Source organism: Macrotis lagotis, chromosome 6 (genome assembly GCF_037893015.1).
Source record: "Macrotis lagotis isolate mMagLag1 chromosome 6, bilby.v1.9.chrom.fasta, whole genome shotgun sequence".
In the NCBI taxonomy this organism is placed as follows: Eukaryota; Metazoa; Chordata; class Mammalia; order Peramelemorphia; family Peramelidae; genus Macrotis; species Macrotis lagotis.
This window is the reverse complement of record NC_133663.1, coordinates 221,427,556-221,446,158: the sequence shown is the minus strand read 5'-3', so window position 1 is coordinate 221,446,158 and position 18,603 is coordinate 221,427,556. Positions and strand designations below refer to the sequence as shown.

The following is an 18,603-nucleotide window of genomic DNA, read 5'->3' as shown; positions in this document are numbered from 1 at the left end:
GGCCTCAAAGAAACATAAACAATGGAAGGCTCTCTATATATAAACCTGTGAAATTTGAGTTAGAACCCAAGTCATCAGTTCTCTAACCTAGCAACTGATTAAAAGACTTATTTGCCACCTAGTATAAGCCCTTCAGTCTCTTGTGGCCAGTAACAGTCTCCCAATCCCAGTTTGTGTGTGTGGTTGTCCAGAGTAAGAAAGAATATCTATGCATTATCCAAGATCCCCTCTTGTGTCAGTTTACTTTTGTTAAAATACAAAGCTATTTTCTTCTTAATTCAGAATTTGATTTCAGAAATTAGCTTATTGCTGCCAAAGTGTTAGCATGAACAGGAATTTCCTCAGCTGCATAATACAAATTCTAACTACTTCTCTGCTTTTTAATTTTCTCTCCCTTATCTTCACCATTCAGACTTCAAACCATTTCTGTACCAGCCCTCCCTCTTTACTGTCTCACTGTTCTCAAATTTTGGCTCTGTCTTTATTAGCTAAATGACTTGGGGGGAAAAAATCACAACTTTTTTGGGCCTGGCTTTTCTATTCTGTGAAATGATGATGATCTCAAAGGACCCTTCTATCTCAAAAATTCTTCCATTTAGTACTCTACTTGGAGTGCTAGGGAGGGGGAGAGGGAATTTTGTGCCTAACAAACATTTTAAAGTGGCAAAATGATCCCAAGGGTCAAGTGTTTGAAGCAGGATGAAGGAATTTGTGTACTTCATTGAGAAAACTGGTAATAGGTAATAGTAAAGCAACACATTAATGTGAAGAATTTATTTTTAAAGCTTCAGACAATTTGCTCTGGCCATATGGTAACAAACAGCTAAATTGCTTTACAAAGTACATTCCATTCCCCCTGCCTCCCAAATATAATCAATATCGAAAAAAAAGAAAGAGAAGATAAATCCTTCAATTCTGGCAATATAGTACTTATATTTACTGTTATATGTGACCGTAATTTTGTTGTTATTTCATGCTGACTTTATTTACATGATTATAGCTATTTTATATTTATTCATTTGATTTTAGACTCTTTGTTTTGTTTTATGTTTGCTATGCTTCACTTTGCCTACAAGTTTAACATTCCTTTTTCAGGCTGTCAAGTCCCACAGGGGATTAAATGACTTCTTAGGGTTTTAGGGAATAAGCCTGAGGAGATGAGGGAGGTTTTAACATCTTTACTCAAAGGTCCACAACAGTATACTCTAGATTGATTTTCTAGTTAATATTAATTATCCAGACTCAGTTTGTTAACTTTCAATTAGAGGTTTTTGCTAAGTAGTTATAAAAAGAACAGTTGAGATATTTTCCCCCAAACCTGGGACATACTGTCCCACAAGTACATAGAGAGTTAAAGGCAAAGAGGGCTCTATTTCTTTTAAAGTTTCACTTTTATTTGACTGTCTAGTCTGTCCTTTCTCAGTTATGATTTGTTAGTTTCATTTCTCTGATGACATGTTTATTGTCCCTGAGGAAAGTGGAAGAATGTCACACTCCTTTAAGGTTCATTTCCATTGCCTTCATTGTCCTCAGGTACAAGTATAAGGGTTACACAAAATCTCAACTTGACCCTGAAGCTGGACCTACATATTCTTTATATGTATCATTCATCACTGCATAATAATATGATGTGTCCCTTATGTTTCACAATTTGTTCAGACATTCTCTAGAAAATGGATCCATATCTAGTTTCCAGATTTTTTGGTATCACAAATAATACTTATGAGCAATATTTCATGTGTGAGTTTTAGTTTTTTAGTCTTTGTTGGTGGAAGTGGTGGTGGTTTTTGCTGTCAATAATATCCTTGGGGTATATAATCCTATTAGTGAGATCCTTGGATCAAAGGATATGAACAATTTAGTAACCTATATCATTTATTTTTTAAAATAGGGTGAATCTTGTTGAAAATTCTGCCATCAGCATATTAGCAGGGAAAATGATTAGCCGGAAAACCGACCTCATAAAAGAGTTCCAAAAGTATGATGAGAATGACACAGGTAAAAACGAACAAACAAAACCACATGGTTCTGAATTTCTCTGAACACATCAATCCACACATAGGCAACTCTTCATGCCCTTCTTTTCCTTTTGATTTCAATTCTTCAATTTCTTTAGAAGTGTAGGTAATCCAGTAATAAAGATATAGAAAGGAAGGAGGAAGAAAGCAAGCATTTATGAGGCTCTTAACTATGTCCCAAGCACTGTGCTATAAGTGCCTTACAAATATCACATTGGATCCTCACAAAAAAAGTGAGATAGAAGTCAAATGACTTGCCCAGGGTCACATAGCTAATAAATTGGCTGAGGCCAGATTTGGACTCAGGTATTTTTTATTCATTCATTCATTGATTCATTTATTCATTTGTTTGTTCATTCATTTGTTCATTCATTTATTTATCTATTTGTTTGTTCCTTCCTTCCTTCCTTCCTTATTTATTTAGACCCAGTGTTCTATTCACTACATTACCTACCTTGCATTAGGAAGATAGATGAGAGAGAGAGAGAGAGAGAGAGAGAGAGAGAGAGACTAGTTAGAGATGGGTAGATAAGTAGACAGATGGATAGCTAGGTGAGTAGATAGATAGAGTCATAGATAAGTAGATAAATAAGAATACAGAGACATAGGTAGATAAGTAGAGGGATAGAAAGATAATTAAATAGAGATATAGATAGGTAGATAGGTAGATAGATAAGATAATCAGATAAAACATTTACTAAGCTCTTACTATATTGGCACTATGCGAGGCATTGGAGATAAAAAACAAAAACCAGATTGTTCAGCATTTCTGGTGATATTTAGTGGCTCTATGCAGGGACTCATGATTGGAATCAGGCTCAGTATAGTTATCAGTATCAGCATCATTCTGAAGGTGATGAGGCAGCTGGAGTTAAAAGTGAAACAGTCTAGACAATGAGCCAAAAGTTTGATGAGTTCTAAGGAAGACTAGACAGAGACTCACCAATTAATACAGAATTCATTGTTTCCTGAGACTCCCTTTTCATCACAACACTTTAAACTAGGGTTCTATCTGTTGCCCTAGAGCACCTATTTTTTTTTTTAATTTAAGGCAATAGGGTTAAGTGACTTGCCCAAGGTCAAACAGCTAGGCAATTATTAAGGTTATGAGGCCAGATTTGAACTCATGTACTCCTGGCTCCAGAGCTGGTTGCTCTATCCATCGCATCACCTAGCTGCCCCCTACCTATTTACATTTTAAAAAATTATAACCTATCATCCTAGAAGACAAATAACCATTATAGAGTACTTGCTACCTTTATTTTTTCTTTAATTCAAACATCTGGCAGTAAGGAAATATGGCAGCTATAGCTTTGTAGAAATGAAATAAATATTTGTTTAAAAAACAACCCCAAACACTGAACTAAGCAAACAATATTTTCTCTTTACTTTCAAAACTGTTATCATTGCATAGATTTCATTGTGAAAGAGTTTAAAAGTCAGGGCCAGTTATTCACAAATAAGTTTTTATATCAATAGGTTCACAAAACTCATAACCTAGATGGCAAATTTTGACTGACTATAAAGAGGGGTATAACATCACATTATGGTGAATGAACTCTTCCTAAGTTCAGCAGGCCATATTTCAATTCTAAATGGTACTGCCATGTACGGAATCACTATTGTCATCTCCAAGATATTAGTCATAGGGTATGACTCCATTCCTATTACTATTGCTAGAAATTCAATGTCCTATTGCTGAATTAGACATGATAAATTTTCTTTGGTAGTTTTCTATACCTTTAATTAATATATTTGAATAATTAAATCTTTTAATTTACAACAATATTTAGTTGTTTTTTAAAAAGTTATTTTTAAGAGATGCCAAATTACTAAGGCATAAAGTAAAATGCATTGGATGTCTAAAATAACAACTTAATTGTAGCAATATTCAGCAAACAATATCTAGCCATCTTTCCTCATTTTTGTGATTTTGTGACATTTTGAGATTGATTCTAATAGAACATCCAGGTAGAGATGCCCAGTATCCAATAGTTGGTCATACAAGATCTCAGGAAATAATGAGAGTCACATAATACAGATTTGGGAGCCAAATCAAAGAACATGAATTATATAGATAGAACTGCATTCAGAAGTCATTTAATTTCCCATTACTTCAGTTTCCTTATTTGTAAAATGGAGTGGGGGAAATTTATAAAATGGGAGGGGAATTGTTGCTCAATTCTAAGGGATCTTAGAACTCTAAATCCATAATTGTTTGATTCTGTGCTCTTCCCATCCTCTCCCTAGGGGAATAAGAACTCAATGCCCCATGTTCTAGCCAAACTAGTCCTGTGCGGGATATAAAACTATCACGAAATAATAGTATATGGCATTTAGGCAGCCCTTGCTAAGGTCCTCTACTTGTTTCACTTGAACACATTCCCTCTCATATCCTACTCTAGATTGCTCCTTTGAGCCTTCCTTCTCATATCCAATCATTTTCTCTTTCTATTGCTTACTTCCTTTGATGCCTAAAAATAATCCCCAATCTCCCTCTTCTTCAAGAAGGCATTACTTGACCCTGAGCTCACTTCAAAGCAGCATCCTAAATCTCTTCTTCCTTTCAGGGTCCAACTCTTAAGAAAAACCATCTATACTCTTGGTCTCTACTTCCTCACCTTCGATTTATGTCCTTACTTCTTTCCATCTGGTTTCCAAGCTTACCTCTGGAATGTATGGCATCTCCAAGGCCACCCACAATCTCTTAATTACTAACTTTTTTTCTCAGGCCTCAGTTCTCCTGATTTCTCTGATGTGTTTGACACTATGATCCCTGCTCTCCTTCTCCACAATACTTTCTTCACTAATAACTTCACTAACACTATTCTCTCCTGGGTCAATCTATCTGACTGCTCTCCAGTTTCTTTCAATTCTCAGTATCCAACTTCTTTCCATAGGTTTCCCTCAAATTCTATCCTGGGATTTCTCCTTTCTCTATATCCTCTCTTGTTAATAGTGTAAGCACCCATCAGTTCAATTATCATGTCTTTTAGGATGGCTCCCAAATTTGTATTTTGTGACTCTCATCACAAAGAGATCTTGTATTACCAACTACTGGACACTGGATATCTCTACCTGTATATTCTATTAGAATCAATCTCAAAATGTCACAAAATCACAACAATGATTTTTTTCCCTCCAAATTCCCTATTCCTGTTGAGAGTTCATCATCCTCTCAATCACCCAAGTTTGTAACTTCAGAATCATACTTGACTTTCATTTTCACAAATATCTCACATATCAACCAGTTGCCAAGTTGTACCAATTCTATCTTCACAGTAACTCTCACATCTCCTTCTCTCCCATAATATGATCACCATCCTCATTCATGCTATACTCATGAACTTTTGCTTTAGTCTTCTAATCAGTCTTGATACTTCTAGTCTTTCACATACCTTTCATGCTGCTATCATAGTTATCTTTTAAAATCAGAACTGACCTTGTGTGTCTCCTCCACTCAAGAATATTCTGTGATTCCCTATTACCTTCGATTTAAAATACATAATCTTCAGCCTGGCATTTAAAGCCTTTCTCAGTTGTCTCCAGCCTGTCTTAGCAGAATTATTTTATTTTACTTCTCTTCCTTTTCATTTAAACTGACCAACTTAATGTGGCATTGTATCTCCTACCTTTACACCTTTGTGCATGCTATATCCCTGCATTCCATTCACTCCCCCAATCTACATTTCTTATAATCCTTAGTTTCCTTAAGATACAGCTTGTGTCATCTCTTAGAAAAATGAAGATATTTTTCTTCATCATAATTATTATCCCTTCTCAAAGTATCTTAACTTTATTTATCTTCTTACAGTTTTTAATCACCCAGTGAAATGTAAATCCTATTTTCTGTATTTATCCTTGTGTATCTAGCAGACTAACACTTCACTGGATGGACAGAGAGCAAAGATGAGGGAGAAATAAAAAGGTGTGAGCATGAGTATATAATAATATGGTTTAGTAGTGCTGTCTCCATTTATGAAGAAATTGGGAAGACCAATTGTTTTTTGTGAGGAAAAGAATGTTTTCAGATTATGTATACTTAAATGGAGATGTCCTGTCTCCTAATTGGAGATGGGATACTAGGGAGAAATTGAGAAGTTAGGACTGAAGATGTTAAATGTTGGTATCCATCATGTAGAGACCTTGGTTGAAGTCAATGATGAATTCTCTCAGAGAGCAAATTAAAAAGAAGGCTGATGGCCAAACTATATGGAATGTTTCATTATAAAAACATTTATTAACAAGTTAGAGAATATTCAAAGTAAAAATGTTCTAGTATACAATATGAATCAAATGTGGTAAGCTAATTTATTCTCATCAATAGGAAAGAAATATAAAAGACAATTTGACAGAACAACATAGAATAATATTAATAATATTAAATAACTTACCTACTTTTTCTGCTGGGAAAAGGATAATTTAACTTCAAAAGAACAAAAATAATTAGACATTTTACATTTCACTTTGACTTTATATCTTCCAAAGAACCTGAAGTTCCTGTCTGTTTTACTGTATTGGTCACCTGACGAGGTCCTCTGCCACCACTGAGCTATAATCTGAAGGGATTCAGGATCTTTGAATCTCTCAAACTTATAATTACCAGTCCTAGACATGCCAATCTCAGGATAGATACTCAAAGATTAGAAAAGAGCAGCTCCCCCCAAAGGCTTCCAGGACTCAAGGATAAACTTTTCTATTAACCTTCCCTTTATTAACTGTCTCTAACATATGGTAATTATGATACTAGGGAGGAGAAAGACAAGACCCAGTCCACTGTTCCTTGCTTTAGCAGGAGAAAAGAGTGGAATCCAAGGGAGAGGGATAGGAAGCATAGCTGGAATTATTTCCAAAAAGAATTGGGTCCCAAATAGGGAGGGAGGTGAGGATCCCGGGGAGAAACCTTCAAAGGTGGCAATGCGGCAGTCAAGGTGGGTTTATAGAGAGTCAATTAAAGAAAAGGTATGCTTTCTATCTCTTATTACTGAGGAAATACATTTAAATACATGAATATATATATATATATACATATATATATATATATATATATATAATACATATATTTCTGAGGAGTACCATCACTATATCATGTACTTTCTATGTGCAAAGCATTGTATTAAGTTCTGAGAAAGTGAGAAAATACACAATCCAAAGATGAGAAAGTCCAAGCTTCTGCATCTAAATACTCCAAGAAATATAGAAGTTGGGTTCAGGTTATGACAGAGCTCAAAAAAGATTTTGAGAATCAAATAAGGGAGATAGAAGAAAAATTGGGAAAAGAAAAAGAGATGCAGGAAAAGCATTGCAAAAAAAATACTGAAGGAAATAACATGTTAAAAACCAGCTTAGGCCAAATCGATAAAAAAGTTTAAAAAGTTATTGGAGAAGAGAAGAAAGCATTAAAATGCTTAAACTGCTTTAAAAAGCAGAATTGGCCAGATGGAAAAGGAGATAAGAAAGCTCTCTGAGGAAAACAAATCTGTCAGATATAGAATGGAGCTAAAGGAATCTGATGATTTTATGAGAAGTCAAGACACAATACTTCAACACCAAAAGAATGAAAAATTAGAAGAAAATGTGAAACATCTCATTGAAAAAACAACTGATCTGGAAAACAGATTCAGGAAGATAATTTAAAAATTATTGGTTTACCTGAAAGTCATGATCAGGAAAAAAGCCTTGACCTCATTTTTAAAGAATTCCTACAGGAAAATTGAAGCAGAGGGTAAAATAGAAATTGAAAGAATCCACCCATCTCCCTTGGAAAGAGACCAAAAAATACAACCCCCAGAAATATAGCCAAGTTCCAGAACTCCCAAGTCAAAGAGAAAATATTACAAGCAGCCAGAAGGACTCAGTTCAAATATCATGTAGCTGCAGCAGTCAGGATTATCCAGGACTTGGCAGCATCTACATTAAGGGCTCATAGGGCTTGGAACATAACATTCTGGAAGGCAAAAGAGTTTGGAATGCAACCAAGAATCAACTATCCAGCAAAACTGAACATCCTCTTCCAAGGGAAAAGATGGACTTTCAATGAAACAGGAATTTCAAATGTTGTTGAAATGATCAGAGATGAACAGAAAGTTTGATCTTCAAGTACAGAACTCAGGTGAAGCATAGAGAGAGTGGACAAGAAAGATCAGCTAGGAGATACTTATGATGAACTACATGTATTCCTTCATGGAAAGATGATACTGATAATACTCATATGAATCTTCTCATTTAATAGAGCAAGTAGAAGGAGCTTTTATAGATGAGGAACAGGAGAGAGAGACGAATTTGAATATATAATATATGGTAAAAATGGAGTTAAAGAGTGAAAAGGAGTAAGAGAAAGGAGAGGTGGAATAGACTAAGATACTTCATATAAAAGATATTTCAGTAGTTTTTGAAATGGTATGGAAGGAGGGAAGGTGAGGGGGAATGATTTAACCTTCATTCTCATTACAAATGTGTTCCTCAGAGAGGAACAGCATATACACACTCAATAGGGTATAGACAACTAGAAGAAAAAGGAGAGAATGGGGATGGGGGAGGGGAGGGAGAATGTGCATGATAGAGGAAAGGGTAGATCATAGGAGAGGATAGTCATTTATAACACATTTTTTTTTTTTACTTTTTTGCAAGGTGGTGGGATTGGGTGGCCTGTCCAGGACCACAGGGCTGGGTGGTTGCTGGGTCTCTGGGGTGGGATGTAGGCTTGGGGGCCTCTTGGCCCCAGGGCTGGTGCTCTGTCCACTGTGCCACTCAGCTGCCCCACAGCACATTTTTGAAGAGGGACAGAGTGAAAGAAGAGAGAAAATATAATAGATGGTAGTAGGGAGGAAGGGATGGAGAAATTACAAACAGCAATAGCATGAAAAATATGGAACTAACTCCTATGATGGACTTATGTGATCTATCTGAGACAGAGCTGATGATATCAGAACACAGACTGAAACACATTTTTTCTTCTTTTCCTTTATTTCTCATGAGGTTTTATATTTTTGTGGGGGAGGGTTATTATATTTACTCTTAAGCAAGAATATTTTAGTAATGTGCAAATAAATTAAAGAAAATTAAATTTTAAAATTCTATTTTTCTCCATTTTTTCTTATTCTAGGTTAGAGTTTTCTATTTTTGAGAGAGTTGTTGTTGAAGTTCATCATTAGTATGGTTTTATTGTTTACTTCTTCCTATAAGTCATTTAATTTTTCCTTTAATAATTTGGATATGTGTTTAATGCTTCTATTTTTATTATTAATATTACTTCATTGTCTATGGTACCATTTAGCTAAGGAGAGTTTCTCTCATTATTGCTTTTAATTATGTTTATTTTTACTTTTATATTCTCTGAGATCATGATTGCAATCCCTCATTTTTTTACTTTACCTGAATCATAATAGAGTCTACTCTAGTCCTTAATTTTACTCTGAGTGTGTCTCTGTTTCAAGTGTGTTTCTTGTAAACAAGGTATTTTTGAATTTTGATTTCTAATCCATTCTGCTTTCTGTTTTACAGGTGATTTTATCCCATTCATATTCACAGTTGCAATTAGTAACTGTATATTTTACTCTGTTCTATTCCTTCCCCTTTTATCTTTTTTCTCTCTCTTTCTTTTTAATGTTTCCTTCCTCAAAAGTCTGACCACTGTCTTAATCCTTAATCATTAATCCCTTTTATTAGACCTGAATCCTACTCTTAACCCCTTCTTCTCTTATATTTCCTTGTTGGGTGAACTTCAATATCCTGAATTTGGATGATATTCTTTCTGTGAGCCGAATTCAAAGACAGTAAGGTTTAAATATTGCCACCCCCCCATTTTCTCCCTTCTATAAAATGTCTTCCTTGCATACCTCTTTTATGTGAGAAAACTTGTTGCTGTTGTTCTCCCTTCTTCCTTCTCCCAATGCATCCCTCTCTTTCATCCTTCAATTTTATTTTTTACATCATACCATAATTATCTACTCACATCATTTTACTTTGTCTATGAATACTCCTTCTAATAGTGAGAAAGTTCTTAGGAGTTGCAAGTATTGTCTTCCCATAAAGGAATGCAAATAGTTTAACCTCATTGATTCCCATATGATGTCTTTTTATTCTTTTTTTGAGCTTTGTTTTTAAAAGTCAAATTTCCTATTCAGCTGTGCTATTTTCATCAGGAATACTTGAAAGTCTTATAATTCATTAAATATCCATTTGTTTCTCCTGAAGGATTATACTTAATTTTGCTGGATAGGTTCTTTGTTATAATCTTAGATCCTTTGCTTTACAGAATATTACATTCTAAGCCCTCAGCTCTTTTAAAGAGAAAAATGTTGCATCTTGTGTGTTCCTGACTGTGGTTCCAATATTTGAATTATTTATTTATGGCTGCCTGCAGTATTTTGTTATTGACCTAAGAGCTTTGGAATTTTGCTATAATATTTTTGGGAATTTTCATTTTGGGATCTCTTTCAGGAGGTGATTGTTGGATTCTTTATCATTTCTATCCTTTGGTTCTAAGGTTTCAAACAACTTTGTTTGATAATTTCTTGAAGTACAATGTCTAGGCACTTTTTTTATCATGGCCTTCAGATTGACCAATCATTCTTTTGTTTTAAAGATTTTATTTATTTTGAGTTTTACAATTTTTTCCCAATCTTACTCCCCTCCCCCACCCCCACAGAAGGCAATTTTTCAGTCTTTATATTGTTTCCATGTTATACACTGATCCAAATTGAATGTGATGAGAGATAAATCATATCCTTAAGGAAGAAACAGAAAGTATAAGAGATAACAAGATCAGACAATAAGATATCAGTTTTTTTTCTAAATTAGAGGAAATAGTCCTTGGATTTTGTTCAAACTCCACAGTTCTTTCTCTGGATACAGATGGGATTCTCCATTGCAGATGCTCTAAAATTGTCCCTGATTGTTGCACTGATGAAATGGGCAAATCCATCCAGGTTGATCATCACCCCCACGTTGCTGTTAGGAGGGTGTACAGTGTTTTTCTGGTTCTGCTCATCTCACTCAGCATCAGTTCATACAAATCTCTCCAGACTTCCCTGAATTCCCATCCCTCCTGGTTTCTAATAGAGCAGTAGTGTTCCATGACATACATATACAACAGTTTGCTAAGCCATTCCCCAGTTGAAGAACATTTACTTGATTTCCAATTTTTTGCCACCACAAATAGGACTGCTATGAATATTTTTGTACAAGTGGTGTTTTTACTCTTTTTCATCATATCTTCAGGGTATAGACCCAGTAGTGGTATTTCTGGATCAAAGGTTATGCATATTTTTGTTGCCCTTTGGGTGTAGTTCCAAATTTCTCTCCAGAATGGTTGGATGAGTTCACAGTTCCACCAACAATGTAATAGTGTCCCAGATTTCCCACAACCCTCCCAGCAATGATCATTAACCTTTATGTTGACCAATAATTCTTAAACTATTTTCTCCTGGATCTATTTTCCAGGTTATTTGTTTTTGCAAATGAGATTTCATATTTCTTCTATTTGTTTTTGACTTTGTTTCTTGATTTCTCATGGAATCATTATCTTTTACCTGCCTAATTCTAATTTTTAAGGGATTATTTTCTTCAGTGATCTTTAGTACCTTTTTTCTCACTTGGCCAAATCTCCTTTGTAAGGAACTCTTTTCTTCAGTGGAGTTTTCTGCTTCTTACCATTTGGCCAGTTCTGTTTTTTTTAAATATGTTATTTTGTTGTGCTCTTTTAAATAAGCTATTGACTATCTTTTTTCATAATTTTCTTGCATCATTCTCATTTATTTTTTGTCTTTCCTCTACATTTCTGCCCCCATAACAGCAAATGGGTATTTTTCTCACTAGTTGTCCAGTCTCCTTACCATCTGTGGACTGAAAGCTCTTGAAGTAGCTATTGCCATAGAGGCAGCTACTTCCAAAAGACCTGTTGGTTTTGTGATGGTCATGTTGCTTTGACCTGTACAGTGTTTTGGGTCACCTACTATTTCTGTCACCTACCAAAGTTTTTTCAACTGGAAAAATTTCTCATCCTGATGTTTTGTTTTGTTGACTCTACCACTCTAGAATTCAATTTGAGAATTCCTTTAATGTTGTTTGGAGGGAAATATTGGAAATTCAGCTGAGTTGCTGCCTGCCCCCCCCCCCCAATATAATACTTTTCTTAAAGATCTTTATAAATTTTTATTTATTTAAGGCAATAGGGTTAAGTGACTTGCCCAAGGTCACATAGCTAGGCAATTATTAAGCGTCTGAGGTCAAATTTGAACACAGGTCCTCTTGACTACAGGGTCAGTTCTGTATCTACTGCGCCACCTAGCTTCCCCTTCTATAAAGATTTTAATTATATTTGGAAAGGTAAGACATGCATACTATATAGAAACTAGAGACTTAATAAATGCTTCATTCATTTTTAGAAAGCAGGTATGGTTGTGTTATGCATGTTCATAATGAGAGATCACTCCTGGTTTGACATGAGGCATGAATAAATGAAGGATGCATTAGAGGGACATTTGCATCAGTTATTGAAAGATGGTTATGATTTTGACAGGTACAACTTGGGAAAGGGTTCATTCGAGGCTTAAGAAATCAAGCATAGAATATATTCCCCAAACTGTGAATATTTCTGTTTAACTGTAACATAGGCCACATAATGTATAAATTCAAATTTTTATTAACTAAAAGAATGAGTGAATGAGTGAACAAAGGCAGGAAGAAAGAATTACTAGGTGAAAGGAGAATGGTGTCATGTAAGCCAGGAAAGGAAAGTTTCAAAGAGGATGGGCTGATCATCAAAATGTAAGAGAGGCAGCTAAGTGATTTAGTAGATAGAACACTAGACTTGTAGTCAGGAAGACCTGAATTCAAAACCAACCCAGACTTTCCTTGACTTAAAAGGCTGTTCTTAAAGGTTGTCATATAGGTAATATTTGCAAAATACTTCACAAATCTTAAAGTGCTATTTATATACCAGTTAATATAACTGTCACTTAACAAACCATGTGTCAGTACTTCAGTGACATAAAACCAACCACAACTATTTCCAGGTATTGTACTAAGTTCTGGGATTACAAAGAAAGGCTACTACCTTCATCAATAGTTAGGAAGATCATTTGATCTACACCTTGCTTGGAAACCAGAGGAACTAAGAAGCAGAGGTGAAGGGGCAAAACATAAAGAGGCATGAGGGACAACCAATAAAAATGTATAAAGTTGGAAATGTGAGTAGATATGTATTGATAGGTTATAGAAAATGTAGAAGAAAGTAAAGTATTGAAAGATTTTAAAGGTAGAGTTGTGTTGTATCATTTTTCAGTTGTATTTAACTCTTCATGACCCCAATGGAGTTTTCTTGGCACAGATCCTAGAGTACTTTGCCATTGTCTCATCCAGATCATATTAAATAGGAAGAAACTGAAGCAAATGGGGTTAAGTAACTTGCCTAGGGTCACTCAATTAGCAAGTGTCTGAAGTCAGATTTGAACTCAGGAAGATGTGTCTTCGTGACTCCAGGCTCAGCACTTTATCCACTGGGCCATCTAGCTGCCCTTGTAAAGGTAGGAAAGGTAGAGTTGAGGAAGCACTTTAAATGCCAAATGAATTCATATATAAATAAATATAAAAATAATGTAACAAATAGAAATCTACTTAAACATTATATTTTATTTAAGAAATGTTACGTTAGGGGTGGCTAGGTGGTGCACTGGATAGAGCACTGGCCTTGGAGTCAGGAGTACCTGACTTCAAATCTGGCCTCAGATGCTTAATAATTACCTAGCCACATGGCCTTGGGCCACCTCATTGCCTTGAAAAATGAAAAAAAAAGTTACTTTACTACCTAATTTAATGATTAAAAATTATAAATGTTTACATTAAAATTAATCAAAATTTCAACCTCACTTACTATCTTCTAGATCTTGATCTCATTTTTCAGTCTCTATACACCATCACAATGAATTTAATCACTGGAGACTCCTTTCACCCAGATCAAATCTCGTGTTACTCCATGATTTCATCCCAATGGGTATATATATCCCATCTCTCTTGAGAGAAATTTGCTCTTTATTCCAAAGCAGGGGGAAAAAAATCACGGTTCCATTTAGGAGCACTTCTTTTCAGTCCATGAGTCCTGACATACCAAAGAATTCCTGTCCACCAGCAGAACTTTATTCTTCATTGTGTAATTCTCCATGTCCTTGAGTTATACAGAGTTAACACATGCACATGTAAGATCCTTGAGGGGAGGGATTTCCTCCCATCCCCATCTTTGTGTCACCAGTTCCTGGTCCATAGTAGACAATTAATAAAAGCCTGTTGATTGACTGATTACCAAGTGTGTAACCATAGCACTTGGCCTGTCTCAGTTTTCTCATCTATAAAAGGAGGATAGTAATAATTTTAGCATGTAGCTCATAGTATTGTTGTGAAGCTCAAATGAGTATAAAGAACTTGTAAAATGGCTATGTAATGCCAATGTGATTCTTTTGTTGCCAAAATATAATTATGTCATGACCCTTCTTTTTAGGAAAGATTTCTCTCAGTGACTGGGCAAAGGCCACAGAGGACATTTTAGATTTGCAACTGCCATGGCTATCTTTGTGCCCTCGACTGGTCAAGGATATTGAAGATGGATATGTTCTTTATGAAGAGGGTTTTAAGGAATTAGCTGTCATAAGGGCTCCAGAACAGGTAAGAAGCATGGCAGTTTTGTGAGATTAGAAATAACTAAATGATTTGATTCTTTCCAAGTTTATGGATAAATGAAGAGTAGGACAGGGAGTGACTGTGAGTATGACATTCTAAGGAAATGACTTACATCTTATTCGCTAAAAAAAACCCAAATAAACAACTAAAAAGAACTACTGGCTTCCAAAATTAATTGAGAATATACAATTAGTTAAACTATTCAAGAGTGGTGAACAAAATATTTGACCTGAAATAGCAAAGATCTGAGTTCATATATCACCTCTGGTTCCTGCTAGTTGTGTGTTAGGTAAACCACTTAACTCATTTGAAGCAACTCAGTAAAATTTATGGATATAGACAGATTTCAATCTGTATTTGTAGAAGGGATTACCACAATGACAAAATCAAATATGCTATTGTAAAGAAATCTGTTTCTGGAGTCAGAGAATACGGGTTCAAAAGCCAGTTTGGCCACTGTGTCACCTTGTATAGGTGACTTTACCTCTTTGGGTCTATTTCCTCACATATAAAAATAAAGGTTTAGACTAGAATCACCTTATGATACTTTTGAAATTTTATATAGTGCTAAATAGAAAATGAGATATACCTTCCTTTTGCTAGTAGAAATTAAATGAATTATACAAAATATTCTTTATGCAATTGTGAGAAAGAGGGCATAGAAAGAGCTATAAGACAATATGATTAAAATTTCATTGATAATAATGGCAGCATAATAGTTAGAAAGCTGACCTCAGAGTCAGCAAGCCTAGATTTAAGACCCACTTCTGACACAGACTGACAAACTGACTCTGGAAAAAAAATCCACTTGACTTTTTTTTTTAATCACAGAGAAGGGACCAATCTGCATTGATAGAATTTCTTCATAAAGGAATTCCTTATTCTAATGACTCATCCCTGTCTTTATTGGTAGTGATACTCATTCTTACTTCATTATTTTAAAATGAAGTGTTTTTATTCACACAAAAACTAATTTGTTTTAGGCTAAATCAGGGCTCGCAGAAACCTTGGTCAGATACAGATCTGAGTTGAGGATCATATTCAACATCATTGACAAAGATCAATCAGGTAAATCAATTACTTTAATTAGTTCTGTGGCAGAAGGAAACAAAGCTAGACTGTTTTTCAGAATCAAAAGTGCTAATCCTTTTTATAAATGTTATTTTATTTTATTTTTCTAATTACATGAAATGATAGTTTTCAACATTTATCTTTTTGAAGGCTTTTGAGTTCTATTTTCCTCCCTTCCTGCCCCCTCTCCATGACAGTGAATAATCTGATATATGTTATATATGTATAATCATATTAATCATGTTGCGAAAGAAAATCAGAGCTAAAGGAAAAAAAAAACAAAAAAAACCATAGAAAGCAAGTTTAAAAAAGTGAAAATAGTATGTTTTGTTTTGCATTGAATCCATAGGTTTTCTCTGGATATGGATGACATTTTCTATCATATGTCTTTTAGAATTGTCCTTGATCACTGATCTCCTGAGAGGAGTTAAGTCCATTACATAGTGTTGTTGTTAATGTGTATAATATTCTGGTTCTGCTCACTTTAGCTTCAATTCAGGCAAGTCTTTCCAGGCTTTTCTGAAGTCTGCCTGCTCATGATTTCTTTCAGAACAATAAACTCCATCACATTTGTAAACCACAATTTTGTTTAGCCTTTCCCCAACTAATGGGAATTCCTTCAATTTTCAGTTCTTTGCCACTACAAAAGCCCATTAAAAATTTTGCATACAGACTTAATAGTGGTATTTCTGGATCAAAGTTTATGCACAGTTTTATTGCCTTTTTGGCATAGTTCTGAATTGTCCTAATCCTTTTCATCCATTGGTGTTTTCTGCTAAATATTATTAAGCATATTAAAAATATAAAACATGGATATGACAATATTCTGCTGCTCTTAAAATAATTTTGGTTAAGCCAGTGATTCAAAAACCCAAGATAGTCCTTAGTCTATATATTAACTAAACTTTGAGAAATCCTTTGAAGAGTTCCCAGCATGAAAGTCATGTGGCATTTCAAAAAAGAAAAGTAGTCATTCTCTTTAAATTTTTTAAAAGAAATTTTATTGAGGCTTTTTGTTTGTAGTAGTCATTTAGGGCAAAGTCAGTATCTCATCCTTCAAGTTGAATACTTTCTTAAAACTAAGAAAAACATAAAACAAAATGCATTGACTATAATTGACAGCATATATAATCTGCCCCCTTGCCTCTCAAGATTAACAAATTTACTCTCTTTTAATTTTTTTGCTTTGAATGTATACTTATTTAGTCCTGGGGTTTGACTTTTATTCTTGGAGAATAAGGATAGGAAGACTTTAATTACTCAATTGTATTTGGCATATGCTCAAATGAAAATAAATTACTTTGTATAGCAAAATAATAAAATTAATATTTCTGACCACCAGCCCTCAACTATCAGCAGTATCATGTTGTAAACAGTTTATCAATAATAAATAATTATTTACCCAACATATTAAAAGCAATTACTGCCAAAATAGGTTCTTTGTTTGAAATTATGGGGAAAGTCACTTCCCAGGTCATCCCTTTGTGATTGGGTACTATACAGGCTTTTTACTTCATCTAAGCCCTCCTAAGCTCCAGATTTTCCCATAGTTCCCCTAACACTCACTGTCCCATAATATCCACTGTTTCCTTTCTTGCCCTAGTTTTCAATTGGTATGCTGGTTAAATGGTATGCTATTTTTTCCACTTTTCTGTATTACTCTTCACATTTTATTAGTTGGTGTGAAATGTGACAAAGCAGTTAACTCCTCTTATTTCATGATAAAGTGCAAGGCTTGCTTGTTCCCATAGTAGGTTATTTAATAAGTATTCATATTCTTTTTCTTTCTCCTCAGGTTTCATTTCCATGGAAGAATTTCATTCCATGTGGAAACTTTTTTGTTCTCACTATAACATTGACATTGATGATTCTTATGTTGAACAACTGGCTCGTAGCATGGATCTCAACAAAGATGGCAGTATTGACTTTAATGAGTTTTTAACAGCCTTTGATGTGGTTCATAGACTTGAGGTCAACAGAACAACTACATCCCTCTTAGTTAAAAATGAATGAAATTCCCTAGATTGTCTCTACAATGTCAGACCCTCAGGCAAAGCTGAAACCTTTATCTGGGTTCTTAATATTCATAGACAGTTGAGAAGGAGAGTAGACTCCCAGCTATCTCAACAAGTATGAATGAACAGTATGATTAAAAGAAGTTCCCAGTGAGCAATTAATAATTGATAAAAGTTATATTACTTTCTTATAGGGACTATGCTCTAGATTTAGGGCTACACATTATAGAAATCAAGATTTGATCCTGGGTATTGATCCCTCAGATCTCACATTATTCTGGAAATCAAAGCACAATCAGAATAATACAATTTAATCAAAGAAGTCTAGAGAGGAAAAAAAATTAAAGCAACCCAAAGAACATCACAGAAAATTAGTCAGCAATCTGTATGTGAAAGATCTTGGAACAATAGGATGAGGAATAACAGGGAATTGGTGAAATAAAATATTATTTCCATCTCTGCCATTTTTTTTAAATACACTAGTCGCTAAGTCCCTCTTGAACAAGGTGAAAGCATGGATGGATGACATGGTAAAATCCTACTGAAACTTGCAACAGTATCAGAAGTCATCCTATATAAATTAAATTACTCCAATTATAGTTACCCTTAAAAGTGCTGAACTGTAAAGTGTCATTCTGAAAATTTTGTAAAACTGTGTGTGCATTAGGAAGAAATAACACAAAAAAATATGCAGGAACACTTTCTTCTATTATAGTTACTGATGACTGTGACATTGGGACTGTCTTGTGGATGAAATCACCTTATAATACTTCCCATACACCTAGTATGGGGTCTATAAAGCATGCACCTTTTAGAGGCCTCAA

At 34.7% G+C, this 18,603-nt stretch overlaps 1 protein-coding gene across 4 annotated transcripts in view; it reads left to right on the top strand.

The window, feature by feature from the left end:
* The window catches only part of PPEF1 (protein phosphatase with EF-hand domain 1), a 216,405-nt gene extending 198,171 nt beyond the window's left edge, over nucleotides 1-18,234 (top strand). For all 4 annotated transcript variants that reach the window (XM_074192696.1, XM_074192697.1, XM_074192695.1 and 1 more), the window contains 4 exons: nucleotides 1,892-1,998; nucleotides 14,515-14,678; nucleotides 15,677-15,761; nucleotides 17,560-18,234. In XM_074192696.1, coding sequence (XP_074048797.1) covers nucleotides 1,892-1,998; nucleotides 14,515-14,678; nucleotides 15,677-15,761; nucleotides 17,560-17,777 — 574 coding nt within the window. In that variant the 3' untranslated portion in view covers nucleotides 17,778-18,234. The remainder of the gene's footprint in view (nucleotides 1-1,891; nucleotides 1,999-14,514; nucleotides 14,679-15,676; nucleotides 15,762-17,559) is intronic.
* The last annotated feature ends 369 nt before the right edge of the window (nucleotides 18,235-18,603 follow it).